Source organism: Etheostoma cragini, chromosome 18 (assembly GCF_013103735.1).
Source record: "Etheostoma cragini isolate CJK2018 chromosome 18, CSU_Ecrag_1.0, whole genome shotgun sequence".
Taxonomy (NCBI): Eukaryota; Metazoa; Chordata; class Actinopteri; order Perciformes; family Percidae; genus Etheostoma; species Etheostoma cragini.
The window spans coordinates 17,006,154-17,031,516 of record NC_048424.1 but is presented as its reverse complement, the minus strand read 5'-3'; the positions used below and the strand labels follow the sequence as shown (position 1 = coordinate 17,031,516).

The 25,363-nt window shown below is 45.7% G+C and overlaps 3 protein-coding genes across 12 annotated transcripts in view; 1 reads left to right on the top strand and 2 right to left on the bottom strand.

The window, feature by feature from the left end:
* Positions 1-10,718, top strand: part of ankrd6b (ankyrin repeat domain 6b) — a 32,073-nt gene extending 21,355 nt beyond the window's left edge. For 4 of the 7 annotated variants that reach the window (XM_034899978.1, XM_034899976.1, XM_034899977.1 and 1 more), the window contains exons 4-17: positions 175-273; positions 1,154-1,252; positions 1,682-1,780; positions 2,560-2,658; positions 3,395-3,493; positions 3,940-4,038; positions 4,657-4,734; positions 6,047-6,151; positions 6,532-6,645; positions 6,822-6,968; positions 7,614-7,766; positions 8,506-8,619; positions 9,141-9,420; positions 9,926-10,718. In XM_034899978.1, coding sequence (XP_034755869.1) covers positions 175-273; positions 1,154-1,252; positions 1,682-1,780; positions 2,560-2,658; positions 3,395-3,493; positions 3,940-4,038; positions 4,657-4,734; positions 6,047-6,151; positions 6,532-6,645; positions 6,822-6,968; positions 7,614-7,766; positions 8,506-8,619; positions 9,141-9,420; positions 9,926-10,524 — 2,184 coding nt within the window. In that variant the 3' untranslated portion in view covers positions 10,525-10,718. Of the gene's footprint in view, positions 1-174; positions 732-1,153; positions 1,253-1,681; positions 1,781-2,559; positions 2,659-3,394; positions 3,494-3,939; positions 4,039-4,656; positions 4,735-6,046; positions 6,152-6,531; positions 6,646-6,821; positions 6,969-7,613; positions 7,767-8,505; positions 8,620-9,140; positions 9,421-9,925 lie in introns of all 7 variants that reach the window. The other 3 variants (XM_034899981.1, XM_034899975.1, XM_034899974.1) reach the window with 3 other exon arrangements.
* A 995-nt stretch (positions 10,719-11,713) lies between these two features.
* lyrm2 (LYR motif containing 2) lies at positions 11,714-15,001 on the bottom strand. 3 transcript variants are annotated; one of them, XM_034899989.1, is made up of 4 exons: positions 14,897-15,001; positions 13,864-14,004; positions 12,332-12,428; positions 11,714-12,272 (listed from the first exon to the last, which is right to left on the bottom strand). In XM_034899989.1, exons 1-3 carry the CDS (start codon positions 14,939-14,941, stop codon positions 12,348-12,350), a joined length of 267 nt encoding a protein of 88 aa, XP_034755880.1. In that variant the 5' UTR covers positions 14,942-15,001; the 3' UTR covers positions 11,714-12,272; positions 12,332-12,347. The 3 variants fall into 3 exon arrangements, with proteins under 3 accessions (XP_034755880.1, XP_034755879.1, XP_034755878.1); XM_034899988.1 differs by having other exon boundaries at positions 11,714-12,257; positions 12,338-12,428; XM_034899987.1 differs by having other exon boundaries at positions 11,714-12,428.
* Positions 15,002-16,483: 1,482 nt separating this feature from the next.
* Positions 16,484-25,363, bottom strand: part of mdn1 (midasin AAA ATPase 1) — a 61,175-nt gene continuing 52,295 nt past the window's right edge. Inside the window, exons 83-101 of one of the 2 annotated variants that reach the window (XM_034899961.1) lie at positions 25,219-25,356; positions 24,904-25,039; positions 24,547-24,719; positions 24,267-24,398; positions 22,725-22,866; positions 22,220-22,542; positions 21,991-22,143; positions 21,353-21,454; positions 21,074-21,272; positions 20,573-20,743; positions 20,327-20,487; positions 20,145-20,234; positions 19,314-19,429; positions 18,818-18,992; positions 18,513-18,586; positions 18,269-18,383; positions 17,853-17,919; positions 17,143-17,285; positions 16,484-17,060 (exon numbers count right to left, since the gene is read on the bottom strand). In XM_034899961.1, the coding sequence (XP_034755852.1) occupies positions 16,875-17,060; positions 17,143-17,285; positions 17,853-17,919; positions 18,269-18,383; positions 18,513-18,586; positions 18,818-18,992; positions 19,314-19,429; positions 20,145-20,234; positions 20,327-20,487; positions 20,573-20,743; positions 21,074-21,272; positions 21,353-21,454; positions 21,991-22,143; positions 22,220-22,542; positions 22,725-22,866; positions 24,267-24,398; positions 24,547-24,719; positions 24,904-25,039; positions 25,219-25,356 (2,796 nt within the window). In that variant the 3' untranslated portion in view covers positions 16,484-16,874. Of the gene's footprint in view, positions 17,061-17,142; positions 17,286-17,852; positions 17,920-18,268; positions 18,384-18,512; positions 18,587-18,817; positions 18,993-19,313; positions 19,430-20,144; positions 20,235-20,326; positions 20,488-20,572; positions 20,744-21,073; positions 21,273-21,352; positions 21,455-21,990; positions 22,144-22,219; positions 22,543-22,724; positions 22,867-24,266; positions 24,399-24,546; positions 24,720-24,743; positions 24,846-24,903; positions 25,040-25,218; positions 25,357-25,363 lie in introns of those variants that run through there. The other variant, XM_034899962.1, reaches the window with a different exon arrangement.

Sequence of the window (25,363 nt, the reverse complement as noted above, 5' to 3'; positions counted from 1 at the left end):
GCTCTGTCTGCTCCTGCTGGAGTGTGCTGCTTTCTGGTGTTTTGGTCACTGTGCTGAGCTGTTTGTGTGTGTGTGTGTGTGTGCACAGTAACTGTATGAGGTGTTGTGTGTGTGTGTGTGCGCGCGTATGTGCACAGTAACTGTACTAAGCTGTGTGTGTGTGTGTGTCCACAGTATGGCAGAAGCCCCCTGCACCTGGCTGCCTACAAAGGCCACACTGAGGTCGTGCGTATCCTGCTCAAAGCTGGCTGCGACCTGGACATCCAAGACGACGTGAGTAGACTCCTCTTCCTGTTCGCTGCGGCGGCCATGCTTCCACTTCTCATCCACTTCCAGCTCTTGCACTGCAGTCTGATCGCTGGTTACCAGTGGAACGCCTATCTTTTTGCTCCTAGTACTATTTTGTTAGGATTTTTTTTTAGACTTTTTTTTAACACAAAGATAAGTGTAGCCTAATGACCTCCAGTGTCCTGGAATGGGACCCTTTGGACTGCCCACTTGTGGGTTTGCCCTCAGGATGCAAGTCCCCCTTTCCCACTGATAGCGATCTCTGGCGGTGCCAAATTCCTTCTCTGTGGTCAATGAGCTCCGCAACAGGCCCCAGCACATCCTCCTGGACTGGAGGGAGCGGGAGGTGCAGACTGAGGCAGGAGCAGGAGAAGCAGGAGGAGAGAAGACAGTGGAGCAGGGCTGGGAGAGTGCCTGGAGGAGGATCAGGGAGAGTGAAGGAGGTTAGCCCAAACTGCTGCTACTGAGCCAGCCAAATCTGTCCCCTCATCCTTCCTTCCCTGAACAAACTCCACTCCTCCTCCACCGCTTCTGCTGCTGCGCTCGGCTCACTTCTTATCTAGCTTGTTATGGCTCTCTCCCCCTGGTCTCCCTCCTCTTTCTCCTCCATCTCTCATGGAAATCATTGCTCTTTCTTCTAGCGCTCTCATGGCAAACCTGGCCTGCTCAGTGTCATTCACCACTAATCTGCTTTGTTCACAAAATTCCATTCATGGTTGAGCATAAATGTGAGCTAAAACCTTTTCCCTGGGCTGTGTGCTACTGCTGTCATATGGTGATACAAACCACTGTGGGCTCTAACAGCACATAGAGTTGTTTGAGAGTACCTGCTGTCAGTGTGGTGTGTTTGTGTGTCTGCTGGCAGGGGGAGCAGACGGCGCTACAGCGGGCTGCTGTGGTGGGAAACAGCGACGTCATCAGCGCTCTCATCCAGGAAGGGTGTGCACTAGACAGACAGGACAAGGTGCACAGCAACAGACACACACACAGAGGCTAATGGCACATCTATAAACACAAAATAACATTTTATTATTAATAGTCACATACACACAGTAGGGGAACAAAGAGTGTGTGAAACATTATTGCGTACTGTCAGATATCAGGTAAAAAAGATAAACAAAGCCATTATGAATGTTCCATAAAGACATGGTACCTTCTTTTAAACAAGAATGTTTTAAACCAAGCTTGTATTAGAGACAGGCCTTTATTCCTGACGTCCCATGTGTAAAAAGTATATTTCATATTATTTCTGTAAAAAAAAAGAGAAACTCAGAGCAGCAAAGTGGTGTGTATGACGGATCTCTGTTGTTGAAACTGAGTATCTTGAAGATATGTGATTACATAAAGTGGTGTGCATCAGTCTGGCTGTGCTTTTTGTCTCATGTCCTGTCAGGAAGGCAACACAGCTCTCCACGAGGTGTCCTGGCACGGCTTCAGCCAGTCTGTCAAGGTGCTGGTGAAGGCTGGAGCCAACGTTCACGCTAAGAACAAGGTGATTGTGGAGCTCTCAACTTTCCACCACAGCATTGATTAAACGGGTTTGCTATGAACTGTATTCCTGGTGTAAATGTATTCCTTCAGCAGTGATTCATGTTTCCTGTATCTGGAAGCTACACCAATCCAGAAAACTTCACTTTAACTTTGTAACTAATGTTCTTCTTTTGACAAACTGACACATGAAATTAGCAAAACAACATTTCTTTGTCTTTTGGTACACTCAGGGGTTTTGCTGCTACAGCTTTATTTGGTTTGATATAACCGGTAGCTTATTGTGCTAACTGACTTAAGGACTCTTTCCCTCATTTTAGCATGGCACACATAATCATTTTAATGGTTTCATCACAAAGTGTGCACAGTGTACCTCAGCAGCAGACACTCACCTTATCCTGAAAGGAACAGTATCCTGTCAAATAAACATTCATGTATCATTTTTGAAAACACGAGAGCGACCTACAGGCTTTCAAAGATGCAAACTCCATTACCACCATATTACATTACCATCCATCACTGAGAAAACACCATGATTAGATAAGGACCTTGAGATGCACTTTAAAGCTCATTCCTCTCACCCATGTTTGGGATCTTTTTTGGCTTTCTTTTCTCTCTCCCTCTGTTCTTCATGTTTCCCCTATTCTCCATCTTACCTCTCTCTCTTCTCTTACATCTTCTCCTTGTCTTACTTTAGTTTGCTGTAGTGGCAAGATTGTCAGATGAAGGGTGTTACCAAAGTATCCGAGTGAACACTAATAAATGCTGACCCTGTGTTTTCAGGCAGGACACACAGCCCTCCACCTTGCATGTCAGAACGGTCACGCTCAGAGTTCCAGGATTCTGCTCCTGGGAGGCTCCAGGCCCGACACCACGAACCATGTAAGTCTCCAGCAGGGCTCGGGCCAGCAACTAACCCTAACCCACTCCAGCAGTGCTCGGGCCAGCGGCTAACCCTAACCCTGTCCAGCAGGGCTCGGGCCAGCGTCTAACCCTAACCCTGTCCAGCAGGGCTCGGGCCAGCGTCTAACCCTAACCCTGTCCAGCAGGGCTCGGGCCATTGGCTAACCGGAACCCTTTTCCCAGGAGTTGGTAGAGATTAAAGCAGAGCTGAAGGGAGTGGGCAGAGATACCACTCCTTCCTGCTGACCTTCTTGTCTGCTGGATTTGTAAATTGGCAAATGTCTGCATTTAGTAAGAACTGTGTGTGTCAGATGTTACTTGCAGCTTGTTGCACACATCAACATTTTCAACAATAAATACATTTTTTATTAAATAGTTTTGACGTCTTCACTACAGATATTATTTGTGGACAAACAGGTATATGAACTGCAACTTGACTCGCTGGCCAAGCTAATATTTGTTCATCAAATGTCCAAAAATACAAATGCCCACTGAATTACTTTTAGTTGTTTTGTCTGACCAACAATGCACAAACCATAGACATAGTATTTAAAATGATTTTCTTTAATCAGTTAATTGATTTCATGGCCGTTATAAGTAACTAAAGTCATTTGCATGTCCTGCTGTGACATACTGTATCTTTGAAATGTAATTGAATGCATCATATTGAGATAAAATTCTTGTTGAATTGTAAATCTCTAAATATGTATTCCAGGCGGGGGATACGTGTCTACATGTGGTGGCCCGCTACAACCACGTGGCTGTGATCCGCATCCTGCTGGGGGCCTTCTGCTCCGTGTCAGAGAAGAACCTGGTAGGTGCCTGCGCTCCAGCAGAGCCTTGTCTGGGCTCACGGGACACTACCAGCCACTTTGTCATGGGACTATGAATGGAACCTTTTTGCCAATGTTTAATAAATCTCATCTGGCTGGTAAGAGTGGCTGGTATATTTTTAATTCCAGCGACCCACTATTATCTATCCAGAATTTCATTTGTAAATGTGACAAATCAATTCCCATCTCTACTTCTACTACTATTGTGAATTCAGCTCACAGTTACAACATGTGTCATGTGTTTTGGCATTATGTTTGTCACTGTGCTGCATGAGTTAGAGCCCCAGGTTTATATATGACATGTAAAAGTCCATACAAGCATGAGATGTCAGGAAGTTCTGAATAAATAAAGGGTGCACTCACACACCGCCATCTCCTGAACTATGTGTGTGTGTGTGTGTGTGTGTGTGTGTGTGTGTGTGTGCAGGCTGGGGACACACCGCTACACGTGGCTGCTGCTCTGAATCATAAGAAGACGGTGCGTCTGCTGCTGGAGGCCGGGGCAGACAGCCACATCTGCAACAATGTGAGTGCCTGCAGCCTCTTTCTACATCGTTAATCCTCGGAAGAAGTTTTTGTGCACTCACTGTGCCTTCCTGCATCAAACTAGGAAACTAACACAGTTGTTGGGGTTAGAGCAAAGCTGGAACTGCCTGTACTTTAAAGACTCACAGGGTTTTACTACCAACAGAGGCAAACATAGAGCGTTCTTTTACTCGTTGATTCCACGTTGCCAATTTTCCTTTCCATCAACGTTAAGCTACTGCCGATGACACTCAACACTTAAACCTATCCAGAAAGAGAGGAAGTATGTCCATTGAGCCGCTCGGACACTTTTGATATGAAACAGCAGGATGTGTTGAATTTACAGTAGCCTCAAAATAGCACAGTGGAAGAAACTGTAAATTACTAATGTTTGAAAACTGTACTTCATAAAAAGAGGAACTCAGAGCAAAGAGAATATTAGTAAGACGTGATTGTGGAAATAAACTGAATACTGAAATGATTGAGAAGACGTTAACATGAAGGACGGGTTGTCTTAGCGTTAGCTGGATATAGAAATTAAGTTTCTTCCACGTCTCTGGTAATTCTGTCTGAGCCATGTTTTGACTGTGTGTGTGTGTGTGTGTGTGTGCGTGTGTAGGCAGGTCACACAGCTTTGGATGAGGCTAGAGAGAACAACAACCCAGAGGTGGCTCTCCTGCTGACCAAAGCCCCCCAGGTAGAAGCAGCAGTCCAGATATATGTCTGTGCTCATACTACACACTATTACTTATTACATAACAGCTTTTAATAACCTCATAGGCAACACCTTTCCTTTGTTTTGTATTGAGTTATATATATGTGTCCAGAGAGTTCCTTTCTTTCTCTCATGGTTCTTTGGGTAATGACTAGATCCAGATCAATAACAGCTGTTTTTTCTGTAAAATGTTTAAGATGCAAATATTCTGTTTCTGCTGGGGAATGTTCTTTGGACCTGGCTTTGACACCAACCGTTAACTGTATTAGATATGAACACTTTGGTGTAAAACAAGCAGGCGTTGACCTTAACTGGAAGTTCAAATTAATTTACAATTTTCTCTATATTGTTAATGTAGAAACAGGAAGCAGTACACAGTGAACTGATCAATCAATTAAAGAATCATTAGATCTCACAGTTAGCAGTTAAGACAGTCAGGAAACCTGACGAGCAACAAAAATTGACCTGGAGGCATTCAGACCACTAGGCTGCTCCTATTCTGACAGTTTTTAGTTTTAGAAGATTTGGGAAACTATTATGTATTTTTCTGATAGTTAAAAAATCCACCATGTGACCTTTTTTCTAATGAGACCAACTCACTAAAGCTGTCACTGTAGTGTTTGAGAGGTGTTATGAATTATCTGAGCAAGTGACCATGAATCAGCCCGATTGGTTGGGTTTAGGATTGTCCTCCAGTAGTTGAGGTTAGGAAAGCTGATTGGTCAGGGGACAAAACCTGATTAACCTGAGTATATTAAAGAGACAAATAAACTGGATTGACAAAAAGCTGTCACACTGTTCACATTGATTTTAAACAGAGTTGCCAACAGCGCAATGTCACTAAAGTTTAAAAGGTTGACAGGTATAAATCTGTTCCCATGAGGACAACAGCCCGACACTTCCGACTAAAGGCGCGTCAAGTATCCAGCACTATTTTTCCTTTTTGTCATAAAGCCAAAAAAAGAATCCTAGCGTTTTTTGTTACCTAGTGTAGGCATGGACTTCTGGCCAATAGAAGCTCGTGAATTCTATTGAAGGGCGGGTCTTGCCTAGAAGTTGGTTGTTTATGGTGCAGTGGTGGACATCACCTCAAGGTAGAAATCACTTTCGACAAGTCTTCTCTTTTCCAACATCCAGCTACTTTTTAGTGAAAAGCAGTAAAAACTGAACCGTGAACTATTTTTGACCTCCGGTGCGCACAAAATAATAATGTTAAATGTATGTAGATCTTACTGGTTACTTATGCACACGTGATGATTTCACATATGATTTTGCCTCCCGTGTGTGTGCTCAGGTGCAGAGCTTTATGCGTGGCCGGAGTGTGAGGAAGAGGAGAGACAAGCTGAAGGCCGAGGGCCGAGCTCAGTCTGTGCCCAGAGATGAGATGCTGCCCTGTAAGGTACTACCCCCACCACTATCTCCAAGCTACTGTAAAGGACTGGGTTAGTAGTTTAAATAGCAGAAATAAGGGGAAAACAACCCTAACCCTTGGGATGAGAGGAAGTCAAAGGAGACTCCTCCTGAATTTATATATATTTTCATCATAAACCTTCAAGTAAAGGTTGTGATTACAGCCAGTTTTGCCCTCAAACTATGAGGTTGGACAAGGCTTCTTATTCCACACTATCAGAGAGATTTCCATAAGACTTGTGCGCATCATTTGAAGCAGCAACATCATGGGTTTGAGAAATGAGGTTGAACAAAATGTGAATTTGTGTTTTAATTCTTTAGATCTTGACATTTTTAAAGAATTCTTTGTGTTGGTCATGTCCTCCTCAGGACAGCGCCTCTGCTGCAGAAGACACCCAGAGCAGTGACCGAGCTGGCTGCAAATACGCCGAGGTGTCCCCGGTCAACGCCAGGACGGGACGGAACAGGAAGCAGAAAGAGAAAGTAGGTCCCGTTAAAAACACCCTGTAATCCATACAGACGTCCATTTTGGGAAAGAGAACCTAACTGGTCCTAGTTGTTCTGGGCCATGGACATCAACGAGTAGCACTCTTCCTCAGTAACTGGTGAAGATGTGTGAGATGGAGGAGCACTAACCTGCGGTGATGTTGATGTTTCAGCCGTCTCTGTCCGACCCCCTGCGCCGCAGAGTGACCAGACACAGCGAGAGGAAAGGCAAACTGCCAGGAGCATCCATCCCTCCACATAACTATAAAGCCTATCAGCTGTACACGCTGTACCGCGGCAAAGATGGCAAGATCATGCAGGTCAGTGCACAACACCCCCCTGATCAGTCACAGTAACCACTACTATTCATGGAGCTTGCTCAGCTGTGTGAACTCATTCTTCATGTCTTTATATATGGGTGAGTGTTCTCTGTCACTGAATAACTGCGCTGCAGAGATTTAGGAGTATATTAACTAGGCCTACTACAAATTACCTCCAGGGCCACAAACTCATGCAACATCACTTGCTGTCGGTTCATAGTATATTTTCACTGGCCTGCTGCAGAGCACGGCACCTGGATCAGATTAAAAGCTGCCAATAACTTGACTACCCAACAATTAGATCACTGGAGAAATGAAGTGATCATTCATACAGGATCCTGACACCTCACAATCTCGCTCTGTCTCTCTGTCTCTGCTGGAGTCATCAGTCTGCTTGATGAATCCATTTGACGTCTGTTAAAGAGCGCTGTCTTGTAAACCCATGTGGGATGGGCCAACTGTTTGGCATAACAGAAATCAAAATAAATGAATGGATGGATGTGAAAATGTCGTACGTTTTGCATGAACCTACTGTAAGCTACTTTTAGTGCTCAAAGTCTTGCTGTGGCACCATAGTAAAGACAGATATTTAGCACAAAATAAAAGTTTGGATTTCAGTCTGTACATACTTGCCGTATGTTGCAGGCTCCGCTGAACGGCTGCCGCTGTGAACCTCTGATCAGTAAACTGGAAAACCAGCTGGAGGCCACCAAGGAGGAGATGAAGACTGAAATCCACACGGTCCAAGACCTGATGAACAGCAAGATGGGCCAGCTGGACCATAAGAACAAACACCAGGTAGCATCCATATGCTGACGCAGCACACAGGGTTACTGTCTTTAGGTCTGAAATGACACAAACAATAGAAACAAGAAGGGTTGCAGGAAAAAAGACTAAACAAGGAAGGATTAATGTCCTCTGTGTGCAACGTTACTGTTGGCTGCAGCCTGAAGCAGAGAGCTGAACAGATCAGAACAACAGAAGCAGGTGTGTCGGCCAAAGCTCCACACCAAAGAGCCACATGAGACGTGAAGCAGATCCTAAAGATGGCTCCTCTACAGCTGACTGAGCAATGAGGCTGCGTAATCATGCAACTAAACAGTTGAGGACATGGCACAGATGTCAGTCATAAACAAAGCTACTAGGACAGCACTCCAAGTTGATAGTTTATGAGCTACAACCAGTCCAGATCAGAACACAAACCAAAACATTAATAAGCAGTGGAAAAATTATTTTGTTATCTGACACTGAATCAACCTAAAATATTCCAGAAAAATTAAAACCAAACTAAAACTACATCATTATGCGATACTTAAACACGGACTCAAATTATTTCTGTTTAGTTTTTCACAGAAATAGAACATTGACACTCCAGCAGATGGCTCTTTGCCTACACTTACTTCCTGCTGGGCAGATGTCAGCCCAGGGTTGAGAGAAAGATGGAAGAACACTATTGTCTAAAACAGTAAGGTGCCAAAAAAGAGCCTCCCTGGGTGCTGGCGTGGTTCTAGTGGCACTCATGATGTTTCTCCATCAGATCCGAGCTCTGGATAAGATAACAGTGGAGAGGGTGTCGGCAGAGAGGAGCGAGTGTGTGCAGAGGATCGAGCAGCGGGCCCTGCAGGAGAGGCTGGAGGCTGAGAAGAGAGAGGTAACACTAACCCCCCACCTTCAATCCCACAACACCGAACACAGGGTGCGCAGCACTGTGATGTATACCTGAGGCGTTTTCTTATTATTACACCTAATTAGACAAGTACAAGCCAAGTAGATAAACCAGGCTGTAAAAGGTAGAGCCTGTAGTGTTAGACGTTTGTAGTAAAGTATTAAAATACAGCATTAATATACTGATGCTCAGAACTGGTATTGGTAAAGCTGCTCGAAGTAAACATTAGGTTGCCGAACATTCTTTAATTAAACAACATGGGAATAAATGTTACCAAGTGTGAAGACTTGAGCACATATTGTACTTTCAGAAAAATTCGGACATAAATGAAGTTGGATGTTTAACAGAATCAGTTAGGTCAACACCAAGCCCACTGGGAATGTACATCTGAAGATCATGACTTTACCTTGTGTCAGCAATAGTTACTCTCAATAAATGTAACACAAACCAATATAAACTCTGTGTGTGTGTGTGTGTGTGTGTGTGTGTGTGTGTGTGTCTTCAAGCAGGCGTCCCTGGTCCGTGAGCTGAAAAGCTGGTGTCTGTCCAAGCTGCAGAACATGGATCTTGGCTTGAAGGAGGAGCCCGGCAGCACCAGGCTGCAGCGCTGCTCATCTGTGGCCGAGGGCCTGGATGGAGCCGGCGTCACTGTGGGGCCCTCTGGCTCCCAGTGCCCGGAGCTCCACACCAGCCCTGTCCTCCTGTCCTCTAGCAGGGAGCAGCCCAGTGCGGCCGAGGGCGGCTCAGCCAACCACTACTTTGTGGTTCATGTGGAGAGCTCTCCAGGTAAGAAACAGCTGCAACATGAGTGAGCCAGTAAAGTACATACTGAAACAGACAACACTTAGCCCTAGATCTCTCAGAAAAGACGAGTGTTGTCGTGAACCAGCTCAAATTCACAAAAGAAGGGAGACCACACACAGTTAACGATAATATTAAAACCAATGTATGTAACCCAAATTAAATATCACTTAAAAATAGGATAAAAAAACAAACTTGTATTTCAGAAGTAGCAGTAGTACATGCGTAAAGGCGAGTGTGTGGAAAACAACAGAACCTAAAAAGTTTGTCAACCCGACCCTGCTGGCTGTGTGGACAGAGAGATCTGACCAGCTCAGGGCAATCAGGACGAGTGGACTCAGATGTAAACAGCTCAGAGGGAAAATGGCCGGAGACACTCACGGAGTGGGGGGGTCATAACAGTGATTAGACTCTATAATATTATATCTATAATAAAAAGTATTTGCTGTTTGCTGAATGTGCTCATTGAATCTCTTCTGAACTTTAACAGACGGTGATAAGAACCAGAATGCACCAACCAGGAGCCCACTGTCATCTGTCCCGGTGGTTCGGCCAAAGGAGCGTCCTGTGCTCTGTGCCGACTCCCAGAGGAAGAAGCAGGACCTGCAGGACCTGCAGCACGGGGACATGGTGGAGTACGGGGCGAGGGGGGGCAGCAGCCTGTCTCCGGCCACAGAGCGCCGCTGTAGCAGCAGGACTGGGGACAGGGAGCGAGGCCGGGACAGAGGGAAGCTCCACAAAAAGCATTCCCGGGGAAGGACTAAGTCCAAAGGGGCCAAGGGGGCCACAGGGGCTACAGTGGCCGCAGAAGGGGCCACAGGGGCCAGAACTCTAGAGGTATTTGGAGAGAAACCCAGTGAACCCTCCTTTGCCCAGGAGAAGGACAACATGCACGCTCTGGAGGTGACCCAGTACTTCTTTGAGGCGGTGTCAACGCAGATGGAGCGCTGGTACGAGAGGAAGGTGCAGGAGGCGCGCTGGCAGGCGGAGCAGCGGGCGCAGGCTGACAGAGCCGCTCTCACCCAGAGGATCAGCTACCTGGAGGACGAGCTGCGTATGCTGAGGACTAACAGACACGAGGACTGTTAACACACAGCGCATCTGTCAGCACCAGGCTGCATGTGGACATGTGGACAAACACTCCGGCAGGAAATACGGCAGCGCTTACTTGTGTGGAACTAAACCAGTGGATATGAAGCTGTGTGTCAAAAAATGTATCTACTGTGCCATTTTAATATAGATCCACTACATCATGTCGAACAGCAACACACACACACACACACACACACACACACACACACACAAACACACACACACACACACACACACACACACACACAAACACAGAGTAGAGGCAACAATGATGGTCCTCTCTTCTAACAGAAAATGAAAGTACAGTAAAACTAATGAGCTTGTGTTACTGTTAATTTTGAGGAAACACACCTGCCAACAAAACTAGATGAACAAGTGTTGAAAGACACACACACACGCACACACACACACACACACACATACACACACACACACACACCATGAGCAGAGATGTGCGTGATGTGTCCCTTTATGGTGGTCAAAGCTGTGTGATGGAGGGATTACAGTAGAATAAGCTCTTAGTATCTGCCTGCTGATTATTTATGAGAATATAGCTTAACTGACACTGTAAATAATAACCCCTGAAGGTTTTCCTTTTTAGTTTTTTTATCAGTATCAGAAAAGTGTTTACATTTTTTTATAAACTGAATAACTTAATTAACTTGGCATTTGAAATATTTGGTATTTCATTTTATGTGTCCATCTCACATTTAATTAGTCCCCTGCGTTAACATGAACAGTTCTCATTTCATGGTCATATTCGTTAAAAGATGCGTGCCACCTTAAATCCAGGGCACTGAGGCTCACAGACTAAAGCAGCATTTAAGATGTGCTTATGATTATTAATAATAAAATACATAAAATCCCTAGGACATTATTTTAACTGCAAAAGGGATGGCTTTAGCTGACAGTTAAACACTGTTAAAGTGTAGTATTATTCCATTGGCACTCTCCCCACTCTACAGCTTGAAAATAACATAAAACACAAAATGTCTCCTCACCAGTTCCTGTGGCTGAGTGTATTAACTCCAGCGTCTTAGTGAGGGTGTGAGAGGAGTAACGTCTTTACGGTCCATTGAGGAGGACAGTTAGAGGAGACGCTGCATACTCTATCTGTTACTGCACACCAGCAGAGGATCACTACTACAGCCGACACTATTTTAGTCTTAAAGCAACAAATATCTGATTGCAGTTGTGAGGATTGGCTGCTTCTGTCCCTTTTAATATCATTGTTCACTTTTTTCTGGAGTTTCACAGAACAACTGATGAATGGATAATAAATAATCATGAGTCCGCCCTGGAGGACACCAAACCAAACCGCGTCCCGGCCCTGAACAGTCCTTTGTAATCTCGTCTCCCTGCATGCTGAGGACAGTCCGGATGGAAAACATCACTTGTCATGTTGCATTGTTACTGACTGATGTAGTGACTGTCTGCTCAACATGTTGCTTAGTTACACATGAATAACTCTGTGGATATGAATAATGCATTTTGTATTAAAAAAAAGAACATTCTGAATCATCTGTGGTGTCATTAGTTTCCCTTTAATATACAATATCATAACATATTATTTACAGCAGTAGGGCTGTGTGTTCCAGTCAGCCTCATGGGTTAATGGCTGGAGCCTCTGGGTCAGTTCATCAACGCATCCTGAAAAAGGTCCAGCAGCGCGCACGGACAGCAACACTCCCCTGCACGCAGTCTCCACAGAAAGCAGTCCAGACCCTCAGGAAGTAGTCCAGACCCCCAAGAAGCAGAACAAACCCCTAGTAAGCAGTCCAGACCCCCAGGAAGAAGTCCAGATCCCGAGCAGCTCCCAGTCACCGGCCGGCCAACGCCAGAGACTTGTGCAGCTCCTCCAGGTGGTTGCTTGCTTGTGTGATCATCATACGGATGGCATCCTGCAGGAATAACAAGAGGAAGAACTGCAGTAACGGATAGAGAAGAGGAGGCTGGGAAAGCATGAACACTGTAGTTTGAGTACTATTTTTTACAAAGCTTTCAATCGATCACAGATCAGTCTAATTGGTCAGCCAGTCTCGCAGAGCTTTCTCCACAGCGCTAAGTAGATCTGGCTACACCACAGATGCATTCTGGGATAAGGGGGAAAATGCTCAGGATTGCTTGTATTTCTTTAAGGCTAGGCAGGTTTATTTGTATGTCACATTTCAGCATCAACATTTAAACCAATCACAAGCGTCCTGGGCGGTGCTAAGCTCCGGACGAAGCGAGGCTACAGTGAAAATAGGAGTTAGGGTTAGGTTTCCACAGTCGGAATTAACTTTCACCCACTTGTAACCTATCTGCAGCTCGTGCACGGGGGAGGGGAGGATGCTATAAAATGCATGTGCATGAGCTGTGATTGACATGCAGTTAGACACCTCCCCCCTGGCCCTGATTGGTACATCTGAAGAGGGCGTGGTGGATTTTTATAGGCTGTAGGTGGATCCAGAGGAGGCAGATTTTGTTTTCAATGACCTGCTTCATGTAGTCAGTTGAAAGTTAGATGTATAAGTCTTACGTACTGCACCTTTAATCGTTGCAACAAGAAATATGCATCAGCATAAAAGGAGAACTCTGGTTGATTCCAACAAGTACCTCTGTTGATTGTAAATGTGGAGTGCTGTCAGTAGAGAGAAAAACTAAACCAATCGGTGCTGTCTACACCGTGTCATCCCCCTGCTACAGTGGAGCCAGGAGAGCGGAGCAGCCCGCTGCAGCAGGTCAACAGTTCAAAGGGTCTCGCGTGTGCATAGGTAGCTAAGCAACAGTGGGCCGCTCTGCAGTCCTGGCTCCACTGTGGTGTCCGGTTACAGCCTGTTTCTACAGTCATTACTAAGGACATAACAACGGCAAATAGTTTTTTGTAGAGAGCACCAATTGTTTTTGTTTTTCTCCCTACTGACAGCAATCCAAATTTCCAAACAACTGAGCTACGTGTTGAATCGACTGGGAAACTCCTTAAATTGAGTGTAGAATCGGTCAAGTTTTAACCATCAGCCCCTTTCAAGACTTACGAGACATGAAAGTAAATAAACACACCGATGTGTAGATATTCTCATTAACATACTCCTGTTCTGGTCATGTCATCATCTCTAACCCACAGTGGTTCAAAGTGTGGTCCATGGGCCAATGGCGGCCGTCAGGAGCATCTTGTGCGGCCCTCGGACATGACATTAAGTGCCTACATTATGTTTGAATTGAGTGTTGCAGGGATCACGTTGTATCATTAATGCTAGTGCTGTTAGCTAAGGTCAGCGATTTAGGCCCCAAGTGCTGGAATACTAGCAGAGCGGCGAATGCTAAACTGCTAACACACTCATGTGAGCTCTGTACCTGGTCTGTGGCGTTCTTGTTCCTCTTGAACTCATCTCTGGCCCAGTCACTGAGGTACTTCCTGTCTGCCTGGTCAGGTACCTTCCGTATGGCCCTCAGCATGTTCCTGTAGATCCCCAAAACTCTCTGTCTCTGTAAGAACTGGCACACAGTCTGCCGTTAGGACCCAGCAGGGCAGCTAAAACACATTGTTAGCACAATGTTAGCTACTAGCACACAAGTAGCACTTCAGGGGACTTGGCCCTGGTTGCTGATTGGTTGACACAGATACATGGATAGACATTCAATTCAATTCAATTTTATTTATAGTATCAATTCATAATAAGAGTTATCTCGAGACACTTTACAGATAGAGTAGGTCTAGACCACACTCCAGAATTTACAAGGACCCAACAGTTCTAGTAGTTTCCTCCAGGGCAAGCAACAGTGGCGAGGAAAAACTCCCTTTTACAGCTTTAGATACATAAAGCTTGATTCTAGCCAGACTAAGAGGAAACTCTTCAGTTTGATTTTAAAAGCAGAAACATTCCCCACTAAAGAAGAATAACCTGATGATGGCTGGGCTTGTAGTGAAGAGATAACCCCACTAGTACAATCTTACTGACAGGCTTCAATATAAGCACCATCCTCCAGCCAAATGCTAAAAAAAAAACCAATGCTAATCTATAGAGTGGCTGGTAACATTTGAACATCCACGAGCCATTTTAGTGTTAGATGAAAGGGTTCAGTTTGGAGCCTGCTCACAGAGAACACACTCTTCTGTAGCTGAGTCTGCTACATGCTAACACTGTTAACTGGCTGGGCACACGTGTACACAGGTGTCCACTGTTATTGATCTGAAACCATCTGACGTCAAAATTATATGACGAAGAAGGGCTGCAGGCAGCCATGACCAGCTCAGCTGATCACTGTATGACATATGATACACTATTTACAACAGTTACGTCACAGAGATGCAAATCAACAACGCATTTGTTGAAACGAGGACAGAAGGAGGACAAGCTGCTACAGTGGGACGCACAGCTCTGCCTACCTGTTTCAGAGAAAGCGCTGCAGACGGTAACCTTGAAGCGGCCATCTCTGATAGACCGGATGTTTTGAGCACGAGACTACCGCTTTATTCCGTATGGTTCCATCTGGTGGAGGGAGGTAGTCATGACTAGGCTGAGGCTGAGGCATCAGTGAAACAACTACTAATGGAATGCACTGGATTCACAGAAGAAAGAGAAGGACTGTATCATGAGAAATCATTCCTACAGAGTCCCCACCTGGGACTGTAAAAGCTGTCCTGGAATTCATCAAGGCCACCGGATTATTCCTAAGGAAATAGGATACTAAAAGGCAATAGATAGTTGCCCTGTGTAAGGCAGCAATGTCCCTTAAAGGTGCCTAGTGTTGGAATAAAATGTATTCATATCATGTGTGCTCATAAACATTATATTCACGTAGTCTATTATATTAATCATGTGTGTTCAGTTCATTATATTTTGAGCCAAAGAGCAAAAGCATTACACGTAGTCTGCTTGGTGTCAGTGGGATAGTCTAAGAAGCATGTAGTTAATGAGTTTACTGTGACCTTATAAATAGTTGTTTTGGTACAATGTGTCCCACCATAGCTCTGCCGAGTGTGTCAGTTCTGAAAAGCAGGGCCAAGGGTGGTTAGGGACATGTCCTGTGTTTGGGTGAAGGTCCAGTAGCAGTCTGAGACCTGTTATCTATTGTGCAGACCGATCTCTGCTAGACACTAACCTTATGGAGACAAAACACAGCACACAAACATGTCACGGGGTAGCAACTGAACTGCCCCCCCGTGGCCCATAAGATCAACCAAAAAGGGCTAAAGAGTTAGACAAACTTGGGGAGAGCTATGGGTGCATATTCTCTGTAACCTTGTCTCTGGAATATACAGTATACTCTATTGGAATAAACGTTCTTATATCCAACCCTAGACTGCAGGAACTTAGAAGAAGAAGAAGGAGGTGGTGGTGGAGGGAGGACATCCGGAAGATCTTTGTCAGAGCTGCACACTGGACTCAGGAGGCCTGGCACCTGGTTGGTGCACGCTGGCTCCCTTAGTCATCATGATGGCTTTTGTTCCACCTGCTGCCCCTCCATTTGACCCATGCCTCCATGGGAGGAATAGCAGGGACGTTTATCTCCAACACTAAGATCTGTGCCTTGAGAATGAAATGAGTGGAATGCAGACTCTCCACACCTGTTATCTGTACATTCATATATTGAAATGTGTAAACGATTCAACACAGAATCTTGTAAGGATGTCAACAAGCAGAGGCCCAGACAGAGCAGCCTTGTAAACGGTTTATTGTGTGGATATTTCACTTCATGGTCTAACAGATGGGTGCAATGAAGAAACAACGTCTGCTGACATGTCAGTCCACGTTACAAAACACACTTTTCATCAACAGCTACTCCTAAAGGACACAGTGATGAGCTGGGAGCTCAGCAGACAGCAGCCGGCCTTCGTCAGAGCTGGAGTCAGTCTGCCGCCCCGGGGCTTCAGAGTGTGGACATCTGACTGGAGGAATCCTGACGGCGCTGGGACCCCTCAGCCCCACAGCTGACTCAGGTGTGAAGTGAGGCACAACATTGTTCTCTCTACACATCTGTCGCTGTGTTCACATTGAACATGGATGATTTGATGACCTTCATTATCACTGACTAAAACATCCACAAAAAGGATTTCAGGTCTATGGTACGAGGAGGAAAGAGGTATTTACTGACTCACACTAAAACGGGGTCATCATGTCATCTCAGACGTGCAAGTTAAAGCAATCCTCATCACATTATAAAAGAAATTGAGAATTCCCCTGATAACGAAGACCAAACCGTGAAGGTTGCTATCAAACCCTACTAAAATCTACAGTAAAAATAAGATAATAAAGGCACATGTACATCCGTCTGTTTGATGAGTCCTTTGTTGCGTTGTGGCTGGCAGCTGAGTGGCGTTGTGCGGTTGCTTGCTGCCCACTACTCCTTTCCTGTGAGAGCGTCTACTGGTCGGCCGCCGTGACCAGTTCAAACCACTGTCTGAGCGCGTCACTCAGCGTCTCCGGCAGGGCGTTGACGTCTCGCAGGATGACATAGAAGGGGAAGGGGAACTCGTCCATGTAGGAGTGGATCTCTGGCATTTCTCCCGGCCCTTTGAATATGGGCACCTTGATGTCCAGGATGGAGTCCTGCGGTGCAGCAACGGGGGTCAGTTACACTTTGTGTCTGCACGTTTACAACATCAAAAAGTTCAATTTCTTCTTCACTTACCCGTGAGTTGGGGTTGTCAAGCACCACAAAGGTGATGAAGACATTTGCGCTGCGTGCCGCCCGCACTGCTGCCATCACCCGCTCCTTGCCCTCCAGGAACAAGCCCCGGCCGTCAGACACCACTACCAGCAGCTGGGCTGTCTCTGTGGGGGGGAGAGTTCATGCAGTTAAAGAGCTTGGTTTGTGTGGGCACCGTGTTTCCAACACTGATGTGGAGTACACGTTACACTGCTGCAGCAGGGTGACAGCTACTAGAAAAGAACAGACTTTATTGTCTCACAGTTGTTAGTTCTGTTTGATGGATGGTTCCCTAGTGGAAAACATCAGACCAATCAGAGCCCTGTGGGCGGGATTAAGAATGGCAAAGTCACATTTATCCAAACAAAGAAAATAGCTGCAAAAAACAACCACATAGCTTTATAGGATAGACACAGCTTTATGTGTTGTTGTAAGTCAACTTCAAAAAAGCAGACTCAACATGGGCAAAGTGAGGTATCAAACAGGATCTTGAGTGTAATTGGTACCTAAATGTTACCTAAATCATTTAAGCATCAAATACAGAAAGCTAATTGAACCATGTGTTGAGTCAAAGCAGAGGCCGACCAGCTCAGAGTCCCATCTTGGTCCCTATTCACGCCGTACTGGCCAACAGCCCTTAGATTAGCCAGAGTTCTGCAGCACATGGTTACTGGCTGGCTGGCAGTCTTTACCTGAGTTTAGAGATCCAGGAATCTGCTGTCGTGCTGCTAGAAACATCTGTGTTGAGGTGTCCAAAAACTACAGAGAGGCATAAAGAGAGAGAGAAAGAGAGCGAGAGAGAGTCAGTCTGATCAGCCACATCATACAGGATGTAAAAAACCACAAGTTCCATTGGAAAGAGTACAATAACAGCAAAGAGAAACACAATGTTTAACAACAACACGTTTTTAATGCGACAATTTTCACGTTGCATACAGAACTGTGGATTGCCTTCCTGTTGTTTTTCATTCATTGTGTGCAGCATCACTATTGAAATAAAACATACTGTATGTTATACATATATGTTATATGTGTGTGTGTGTGTGTGTGTGTAGTTACTGTTAATATGAAACACAATGGATGGAGGAGCAGTACACAAAGTACCCACCTGTGCTATCCGGGTCTTCTTCTGTTGGAACTGACAGAGTCGGAGGATCCGAGCCCCCGACTCATCGTTGAACTGCTGCTGGAAAGGGTGCAGCAGCTGCACCTGCTCGCCAAAACTGGACACACAAGCATGTGTTAGCTTACATGAAATACATGTACACAAAAATTGCAACTATTTGTTTGAGTTTCTTGTTTTTTGTTTGTAACGTGGCTCCATCATTTCATCTGTCCATGCATACGCTCACCTGCACACTGACACCTGGCCCACCTCCAGCAGGGTGAGAGCGTTGATGATCACTGAGAGGGATTCAAACGCCAGCTACACACACACACACACACACACACACACACACACACACACACACACACACACACACACACACACACACACACACACACACACACACACACACACACACACACACACACACACACACACACACACACACACACACACACACACACACACACACAGGCAATAATAAATAACTGATGCTTATTGCCTATGGACGTGTTGAGGGAGCTGGAGCAGCATCAAGGGCTGCCTCACCTGTTTAGAGTGGTTGTCCACCATGCTGGAGGAGTCGTCCACAGCCAGACAGATCTGGTACTCTCTCTTGCTGGGCTTAGTCCTCCTCAGCCAGATCTTGTCTTTGCGGAACTGACTGGCGATGTAGGGGATCACCTTCCTCATGTTCAGACGCTTCCCTGTACGGTAGTCCCCTCTGTGGAGCAGCAGCACGTCACACACACATTCAAATACACTGTGTCTCTGCTGTAACAGCAGCACGTCACACACACATTCAACCACTACCGTGTCTCTGCTGTGACGGCAGCACGCCACACACACATTTGACTACACTGTGTCTCTGCAGTAACAGCGGCGGACACTAGCGAACAATGTGTCATCACAGAAGACACAATCAGGAGAAGACAAGTAAGGCCAGTCAGCCTGGTGGCCACGAGGCTCATTGGAACAGTAGATGTGATCATTTAAAACGTCCGCTATAAGAGGGATAAAGGGAGGGGAGTGTGTTGGTCCTCACTTGAGTTTGGCAGCCTGTGTGGGCTCCAGGATGAGGCGGAGCTGCTCACACAGCTGCTGGGACAGAGCCGAGGTCAGAGTCTGGTACTGGTGCCACATGGACGCTGCTGCACTCTCCTGAACACAGACAACACATCAGTCTCAGGGTACAACCTGGCTGCACACAACCACACCAACACCAGTAAGAGTGGATATAGCTCCTTATGAAGACGATCGATTTGTTATGTTTTACTACATTGCTCTTTTATCAAATCTCTCTGCCAACAAAATGGATCACTGAGAACTGTTAGAGGTGACCCTTGAAGACATATCTCAGTCCTTTCCCCTTCTGGGGTTCACCAATTATTTAAATTTAGTTACTTTGTAGAAGCTCCGTTATGTTTTAATTTTTGTATAGTGGTCAAATTGTTTCCAGATTTTCTCATACATCCCCAAATTGTAATTTAATAAATTGTTAATCTCTCTATGGACATACATTGTGTCATATTCATGATCCAAGCACCAATTGAAGGTGCCTCCATTTTCTTCCAGATGAGAGCTAGTCCTTTTTGCCTGTAGTATGCTCATAGATATGTTTAACGCTGTATATGCGCCATTATTATTCTTATTCTAATTATTGTTATCATCTCGGTTGCGTTGCTTTGTAGTCTTTACATTTAATGTGTCTATGTGGGTGTCTTTTTGTATTTGTTACATGTTTTATGTGTTTTCATGTGTGTTGTTTGTGCTATGGAACACAAAAAGAAGATTTGTGGAAATGATTATCCCTGTGGGACATTAAAAACTATAACTCAATGTCATCTGCAAAGGGGGGAGAGGGGGTCAGCCTCACCTCCTCCTGAGTTCCTGGAGCCAGGTGGTGCCAGGCCTCCAGCTGCAGCTCCATCTCCCTCCTCAGCTCCTCAGGATCTCTCTCTGCTTTCTACACGCCACACAGCACACACACAGAGCTCTGAATCGGCCTTTGTCAAGGCACACAAGCAAGAAAGAAAGAAATGAAGAGTAATTCTCTACCTGCATGGTGTCCAACAGCAGCTCAGGAACTGTGTGAATGGTGGATTCTCTGTGTCTGTCTGCTCGCTCTTCTTCTCTGGGTTTTAGTCGGTCCTTCCACCTTTCCTCCTCCTCCTCCTCCTCCCCCTGCCTCTGCACATCCATCTCCCCACTGTCTAAACCTGCACAACAATAAGACAAGGGGATGATGTCACTAGGAACTTGGCGGATCTGTAGTCTAGGTGTGAGAGAATGGGAGTGTGTCACCTGTGTGGGAGGCCTTGGAGTCCAGCTGCTCAGGCTTCAGCTCCTGGACCTCAGCCACCTGCAGTTCCTCTTCCTGCTTCTCTGTTTCCATGGCGATGTCCTCATCATTCGGATCTTCCTCCTGGTCCTGATGAGGCCCTGCTGCTTTCTGCTGGTCTGCACTGGCAACATCTGGAAACAGCAGCATATGACCCATGTATCCACTTGATCCTGATTATATGTTGTACAGATGATCCTGAGTGTATGCAGTGGGATTACTGACATCCCATGTTGTACAGATGTTCCTGAGTGTATGAAGTGTGATATCTGACATCACATGTACAGATGTTCCTGAGTGTATGCAGTGTGATTACTGACATCACATGTTGTACAGATGTTCCTGAGTATATGCAGTGGGATTACTGACATCACATGTACAGCTGTTCCTGAGTGTATGCAGTGGGATTACTGATATCACATGCTGTACAGCTGTTCCTGAGTGTCTGCAGTGGGATTACGGACCGTATGTCTGCGTGTCGTAGGCCGTCTCTCCCTGCCTGATGTGTTCGTACAGGTCGGACTCTTGCTGGGCGTCGCTCTGCCTGCCATCCTCAGAGTGATCCTTCCTGCTCTCCACCGTACGCAGACGCTTATTCACTCGCTCGTTGTAGTCGCCTGTGGAGCGCTCGTTGTCCGCCTGACCAGGTTTCCTCTTGAAGCTCTGGAGCAGCACAGAAAATGAAAAGATGAGACGGGTTGAAGAACAAAGGGAGGTAGAAGTGGAGATGTTCCCGGGCGTACCTGAGTCTTGTTCTGCGTCTGTGTCTGTGAAGCCATTCTTGCTGTCAGCTTTGACTGGTGGCCCTCTGATTGGCTGGCATCAGCGGCTCCGCTCCCATGCTCCTAACAAAGCAGAAATATTTCAGACTTTATCTCCTTTAGGGGATGCTTTGAGTGATGGACCAAACACACTTTCAACTAGAAGAGGCAAATCTTTGCCAGGGAATGTCGCACAACGCAGACTTTCAAATCTTTGACTTTCAAATCTTTGACTTTCAAATCTTTGACTTTCATTTTTCTTTGACTGCTGTGGCTTGACATTGCAGTATTAGATGTTTCTTTAACATTGTATGCATTTGTGAATATGTTAAAACACATTATGTATCATATTTACTGATTCAATCCCAGACCGACAGGATAAAATCTGGGTGGGGAAAGTGCTTGCGCCTGCAGTGCTTGCCTCTGCCTCATTACCACCACTGAGGTGCCCTGAGGCCATTAACATCAAAACTACTCCAGTGGACACAACGGTGTGAATGTGATCAGGGCCTTCCTGCAAAAAAGAATCTGCCTCTCAGTAAACCTTCCCTGAACAAATAAAGGTTAAATTAGTCTCTGTCCTGGAGAGATTTCTAAGGTCAACCCCCCCCCCAGTGTACCTCTTTAGCCTGGTCTCTCTCGGCCGCCTCTCCTGCCAGCTCCACAGCTGTATCACTCTGAAGGCTCTGCTCTCCAGTCTGGCCCGCCGTGTCGTGCTCCTTCCTCTCAGCTGACTCCGGCTGCTCCTCCTCCTCATCTCCTCCCTCTTCCTCCTGTAGGCACCAACAGTGACTCGAGTGTTCCTGACACGGAGCATAGGCCAGTACAGCAGCACTTTGACATACGCACCTTTGGGTCCTGTCCTTTGTCATTGGGAATAGTCAGATCTTCATCTCTTCCCGCCTCCTGTCCTCTCTCCTCTTCCTCCTTCTCCTCTTCATCTTTCTCAGCAGACTCCTCGTCTCCCTCGGCTTTATCTCCTCCCTCCTCTCCCTCTCCCCCCTCCTCCTCCTCTTCAGTCCTGGGCTCCTGGCCGCTCTCCTCTCCTGGCTGCTCCGTCTGCTCCTCCTCCATCTTCTCTGCTTCCTCCTCCTCCTCGCCTCCATCTTTCTCTCCGTCCTCTTTCTCGTCCAGGGCCGTGCCTTTCTCATCAATGTCCAATGGATTCTCCTCTGCAAAGGGAAAGGCAATAGGAGTTCACTAAAAGAGTTAACAAACGCTGCGTCATGCCTTCATTTCAACAAGGGAATGTGTCTCACAGAGTAAAAAGACATCTGCTGCAACTACCACTAAACTGTGCTCTTGTGCACTGGACATGTTCCACACTGTGTCTCTTTTGGTATGCAGCTCTCACCGACATCCTCGCCCTCCCCATTGTCCCCCGCCTCCTCATCCTTGTCCAGGTTCAGGTCCTCGGGCAGATCCAGGGCCTCGGGCTCAGGTCTTTTGTCCTGCTGACCGTGGTAGGGGTCCACTTCATTCTCATCAAACTCCCGCTGCAAAATAGCAAGAGCAGCCATCACAAACAGCACAGCCAAACATTGTTGTATCTGAAACCAACCTTGGGAGGACAGTTTGAACAACTAAAGTAAATGATTCATGATTTCATCACTCTATAACACAGAGACGGGAAGTACTGTTACTGTACTCAAGTAGATCTTTCAGATATCTTTACTATATAGGTTTTTGGAGACTTTTTACTTTTACTCCTTACATTTTAACACAAATATCGGTACTTTCTACTCCTTACATTTTACAAAATTGGCTCGTTACTTTAGTTTTGTAACAAAGCTCGTCTATCATCGGTGATTATGAATAATTGAAAATAGCGAGGACACGCGCCTCACACCGCAAGCATGCGCGCAGGGCACAGGGAGAAAAAAGTGAGGGAAACGAAAAAGAAACTAGTTCTCCGGAGGGTAATCAGTTGAGATCATGTGTGTCTTTGAGAACTGTAAGTCATATAACTTATGTCGTCAGTTCATTTAAGCCTGTTGTTGTATTGGTCTATAGTTCTGGCACATTTAAAAGTTAGCTTGTTTGTGTTCTTCACCTGTTACCTAGGTTTATACTGGCTATTGATTCGATATAATGGCAATTGTTGAACGTCCTTTCTTATTAAGATAATGTTTTAATACTGGGTTTATGGTTATAATTTACTTGCATATATGATTCCTATGCATTGTGTATGGTAGCCTTTGCAATGTTATGTATTCCTTAATACCACACAAACAGCCAGAGCTACCCACGCCCATGTTTATCCTGATGCTTGATTGTTATAAAGCATCAACAGAGAGAAGTTGTCTCCCTCTGTGTTTTAACTGACACACCTGGGGCAAAGTTGGAAACCAGAATCAGCTTTAAATACAGTCCTAATCTAGTCCTCACTAAGTTTAAAATAATTTCACTGAAGTTAAGTTATTATTTTTGCGTCATCAATACCAAATTGAATCTCATTGGATTGGAATATACACGGACTTCTTACAAAATCACACTTAAATTTATCTCTTGATGCTCGGTCGGAATCTTATTAACCTGGAGTCCCAGTCTCTGTCACAATAAATATGCTATAGGTTTAAGGCATTTTGGCATTAAGCCATTTAAAATGTAGCCAATGACATATAAAGAGCCTTTTGTCCATGTCCACTAAAGTTTCTCAGTGGGCTCTCTAGTAACATCTGTCTGGTCCAGGGAGCTTTGTCATTTGCAAGGCTACTTTTACTTTTATACTTTAAGTACCTTTCCAAGCCTCTACTTTGTTACTTTAGTAAAGAAGTTAAATCAGTACTTCTACTTTTACCAGAGTATTTTTAGCACAATTAGCTGTACTCTAATTTCTACTTGAGTATGGGAAGGGAGTACTTTCGCCATCTCTGCTACATAATAAGAAGATTACCTCATCTCCTTGCTCGTTGATTTTCTCTTTCTCCTCCACGTCCATCTGCTCATCTTTGTCCTGGGTTTTCTTGTCTTTGTCGGGGTCTGCAGCGTCCAAGTTGTCGTCCTTAGCAACTAGCTCTGATTCCCCCTGAGAACCCAGGGTTGAAAGGAAATTAGGGCACATTGACAGTTACATCTGGCTGGATTAAATTATGATTCACTTTAAAACAGGAAGTAGAATAATGGCTGTGCTGCACTCTATAACTCTAAAAGTGCTGGGACTGTGTGCTGTGTACCTGGTCCATGCCCTGGCCAGACTCTTCCTCCTGCTCACTTCCTTCCTCCTGATCATCATCCTCTTCATCCCCCCACATTCTCTCATCCAGAGTGTCCGTCTGTCCCTCGCCCAGGTTCCCCATTTTTTTATCCAGCTCCTCGTCCTCCTCTTTAGCTGAGTCATCATCATCGCCTGCAGATGATTCAAAGGAGAAAAATCCTCTCAGCAATGATTCTGGGAGACCTTTCTAGTGAAGTCTTCACTGTCTCTAGTGTCCTGCTACAGTCAGCAGCAGCAACCGCAGGCCAGGAGACCCAGCTGGAAGTGGAACAAGCTCACAATGAGTGCAATATTAATGTCAATAGGCTATAGTTACCTGGTTCTTTTTTATCCCCATCATGCATTTGGCCATCAAAGTCGTCTGACATCTCAATAGCATTGTCCTCTGCTTTGATATCCCCTTTATCCTGCTCTTCCTCCTTTTCCTGACCCTCCTGGAAAGTGTCCTCCACCTGGAAGAGGAAGAATGCAGGTACAGCTTCCTGTTGGTCCATTGAGCCACCTTATACCTCAGACAGGCTTCCTGTACATTCAGCTGGTTCAAAGACTTATTCAAGTTCACATTTATAACTCTGAACTCTCTACTTGTCTTAGATAGACGGCTACATTTTGGCGTGTCAGGTGGAATTACCTGATCTTCATTCTCTATCTTGTCACTGACGTCTTTGGTGCCCTCACCCTCTCCGATACCTCCGCCCTCATAGTCGTGGAACTCCGTGGCACCTTCTCCGTCCCCGCCGGCCGCCAGCTCCTGAGGCAGGCAGAATCCCTGCGAC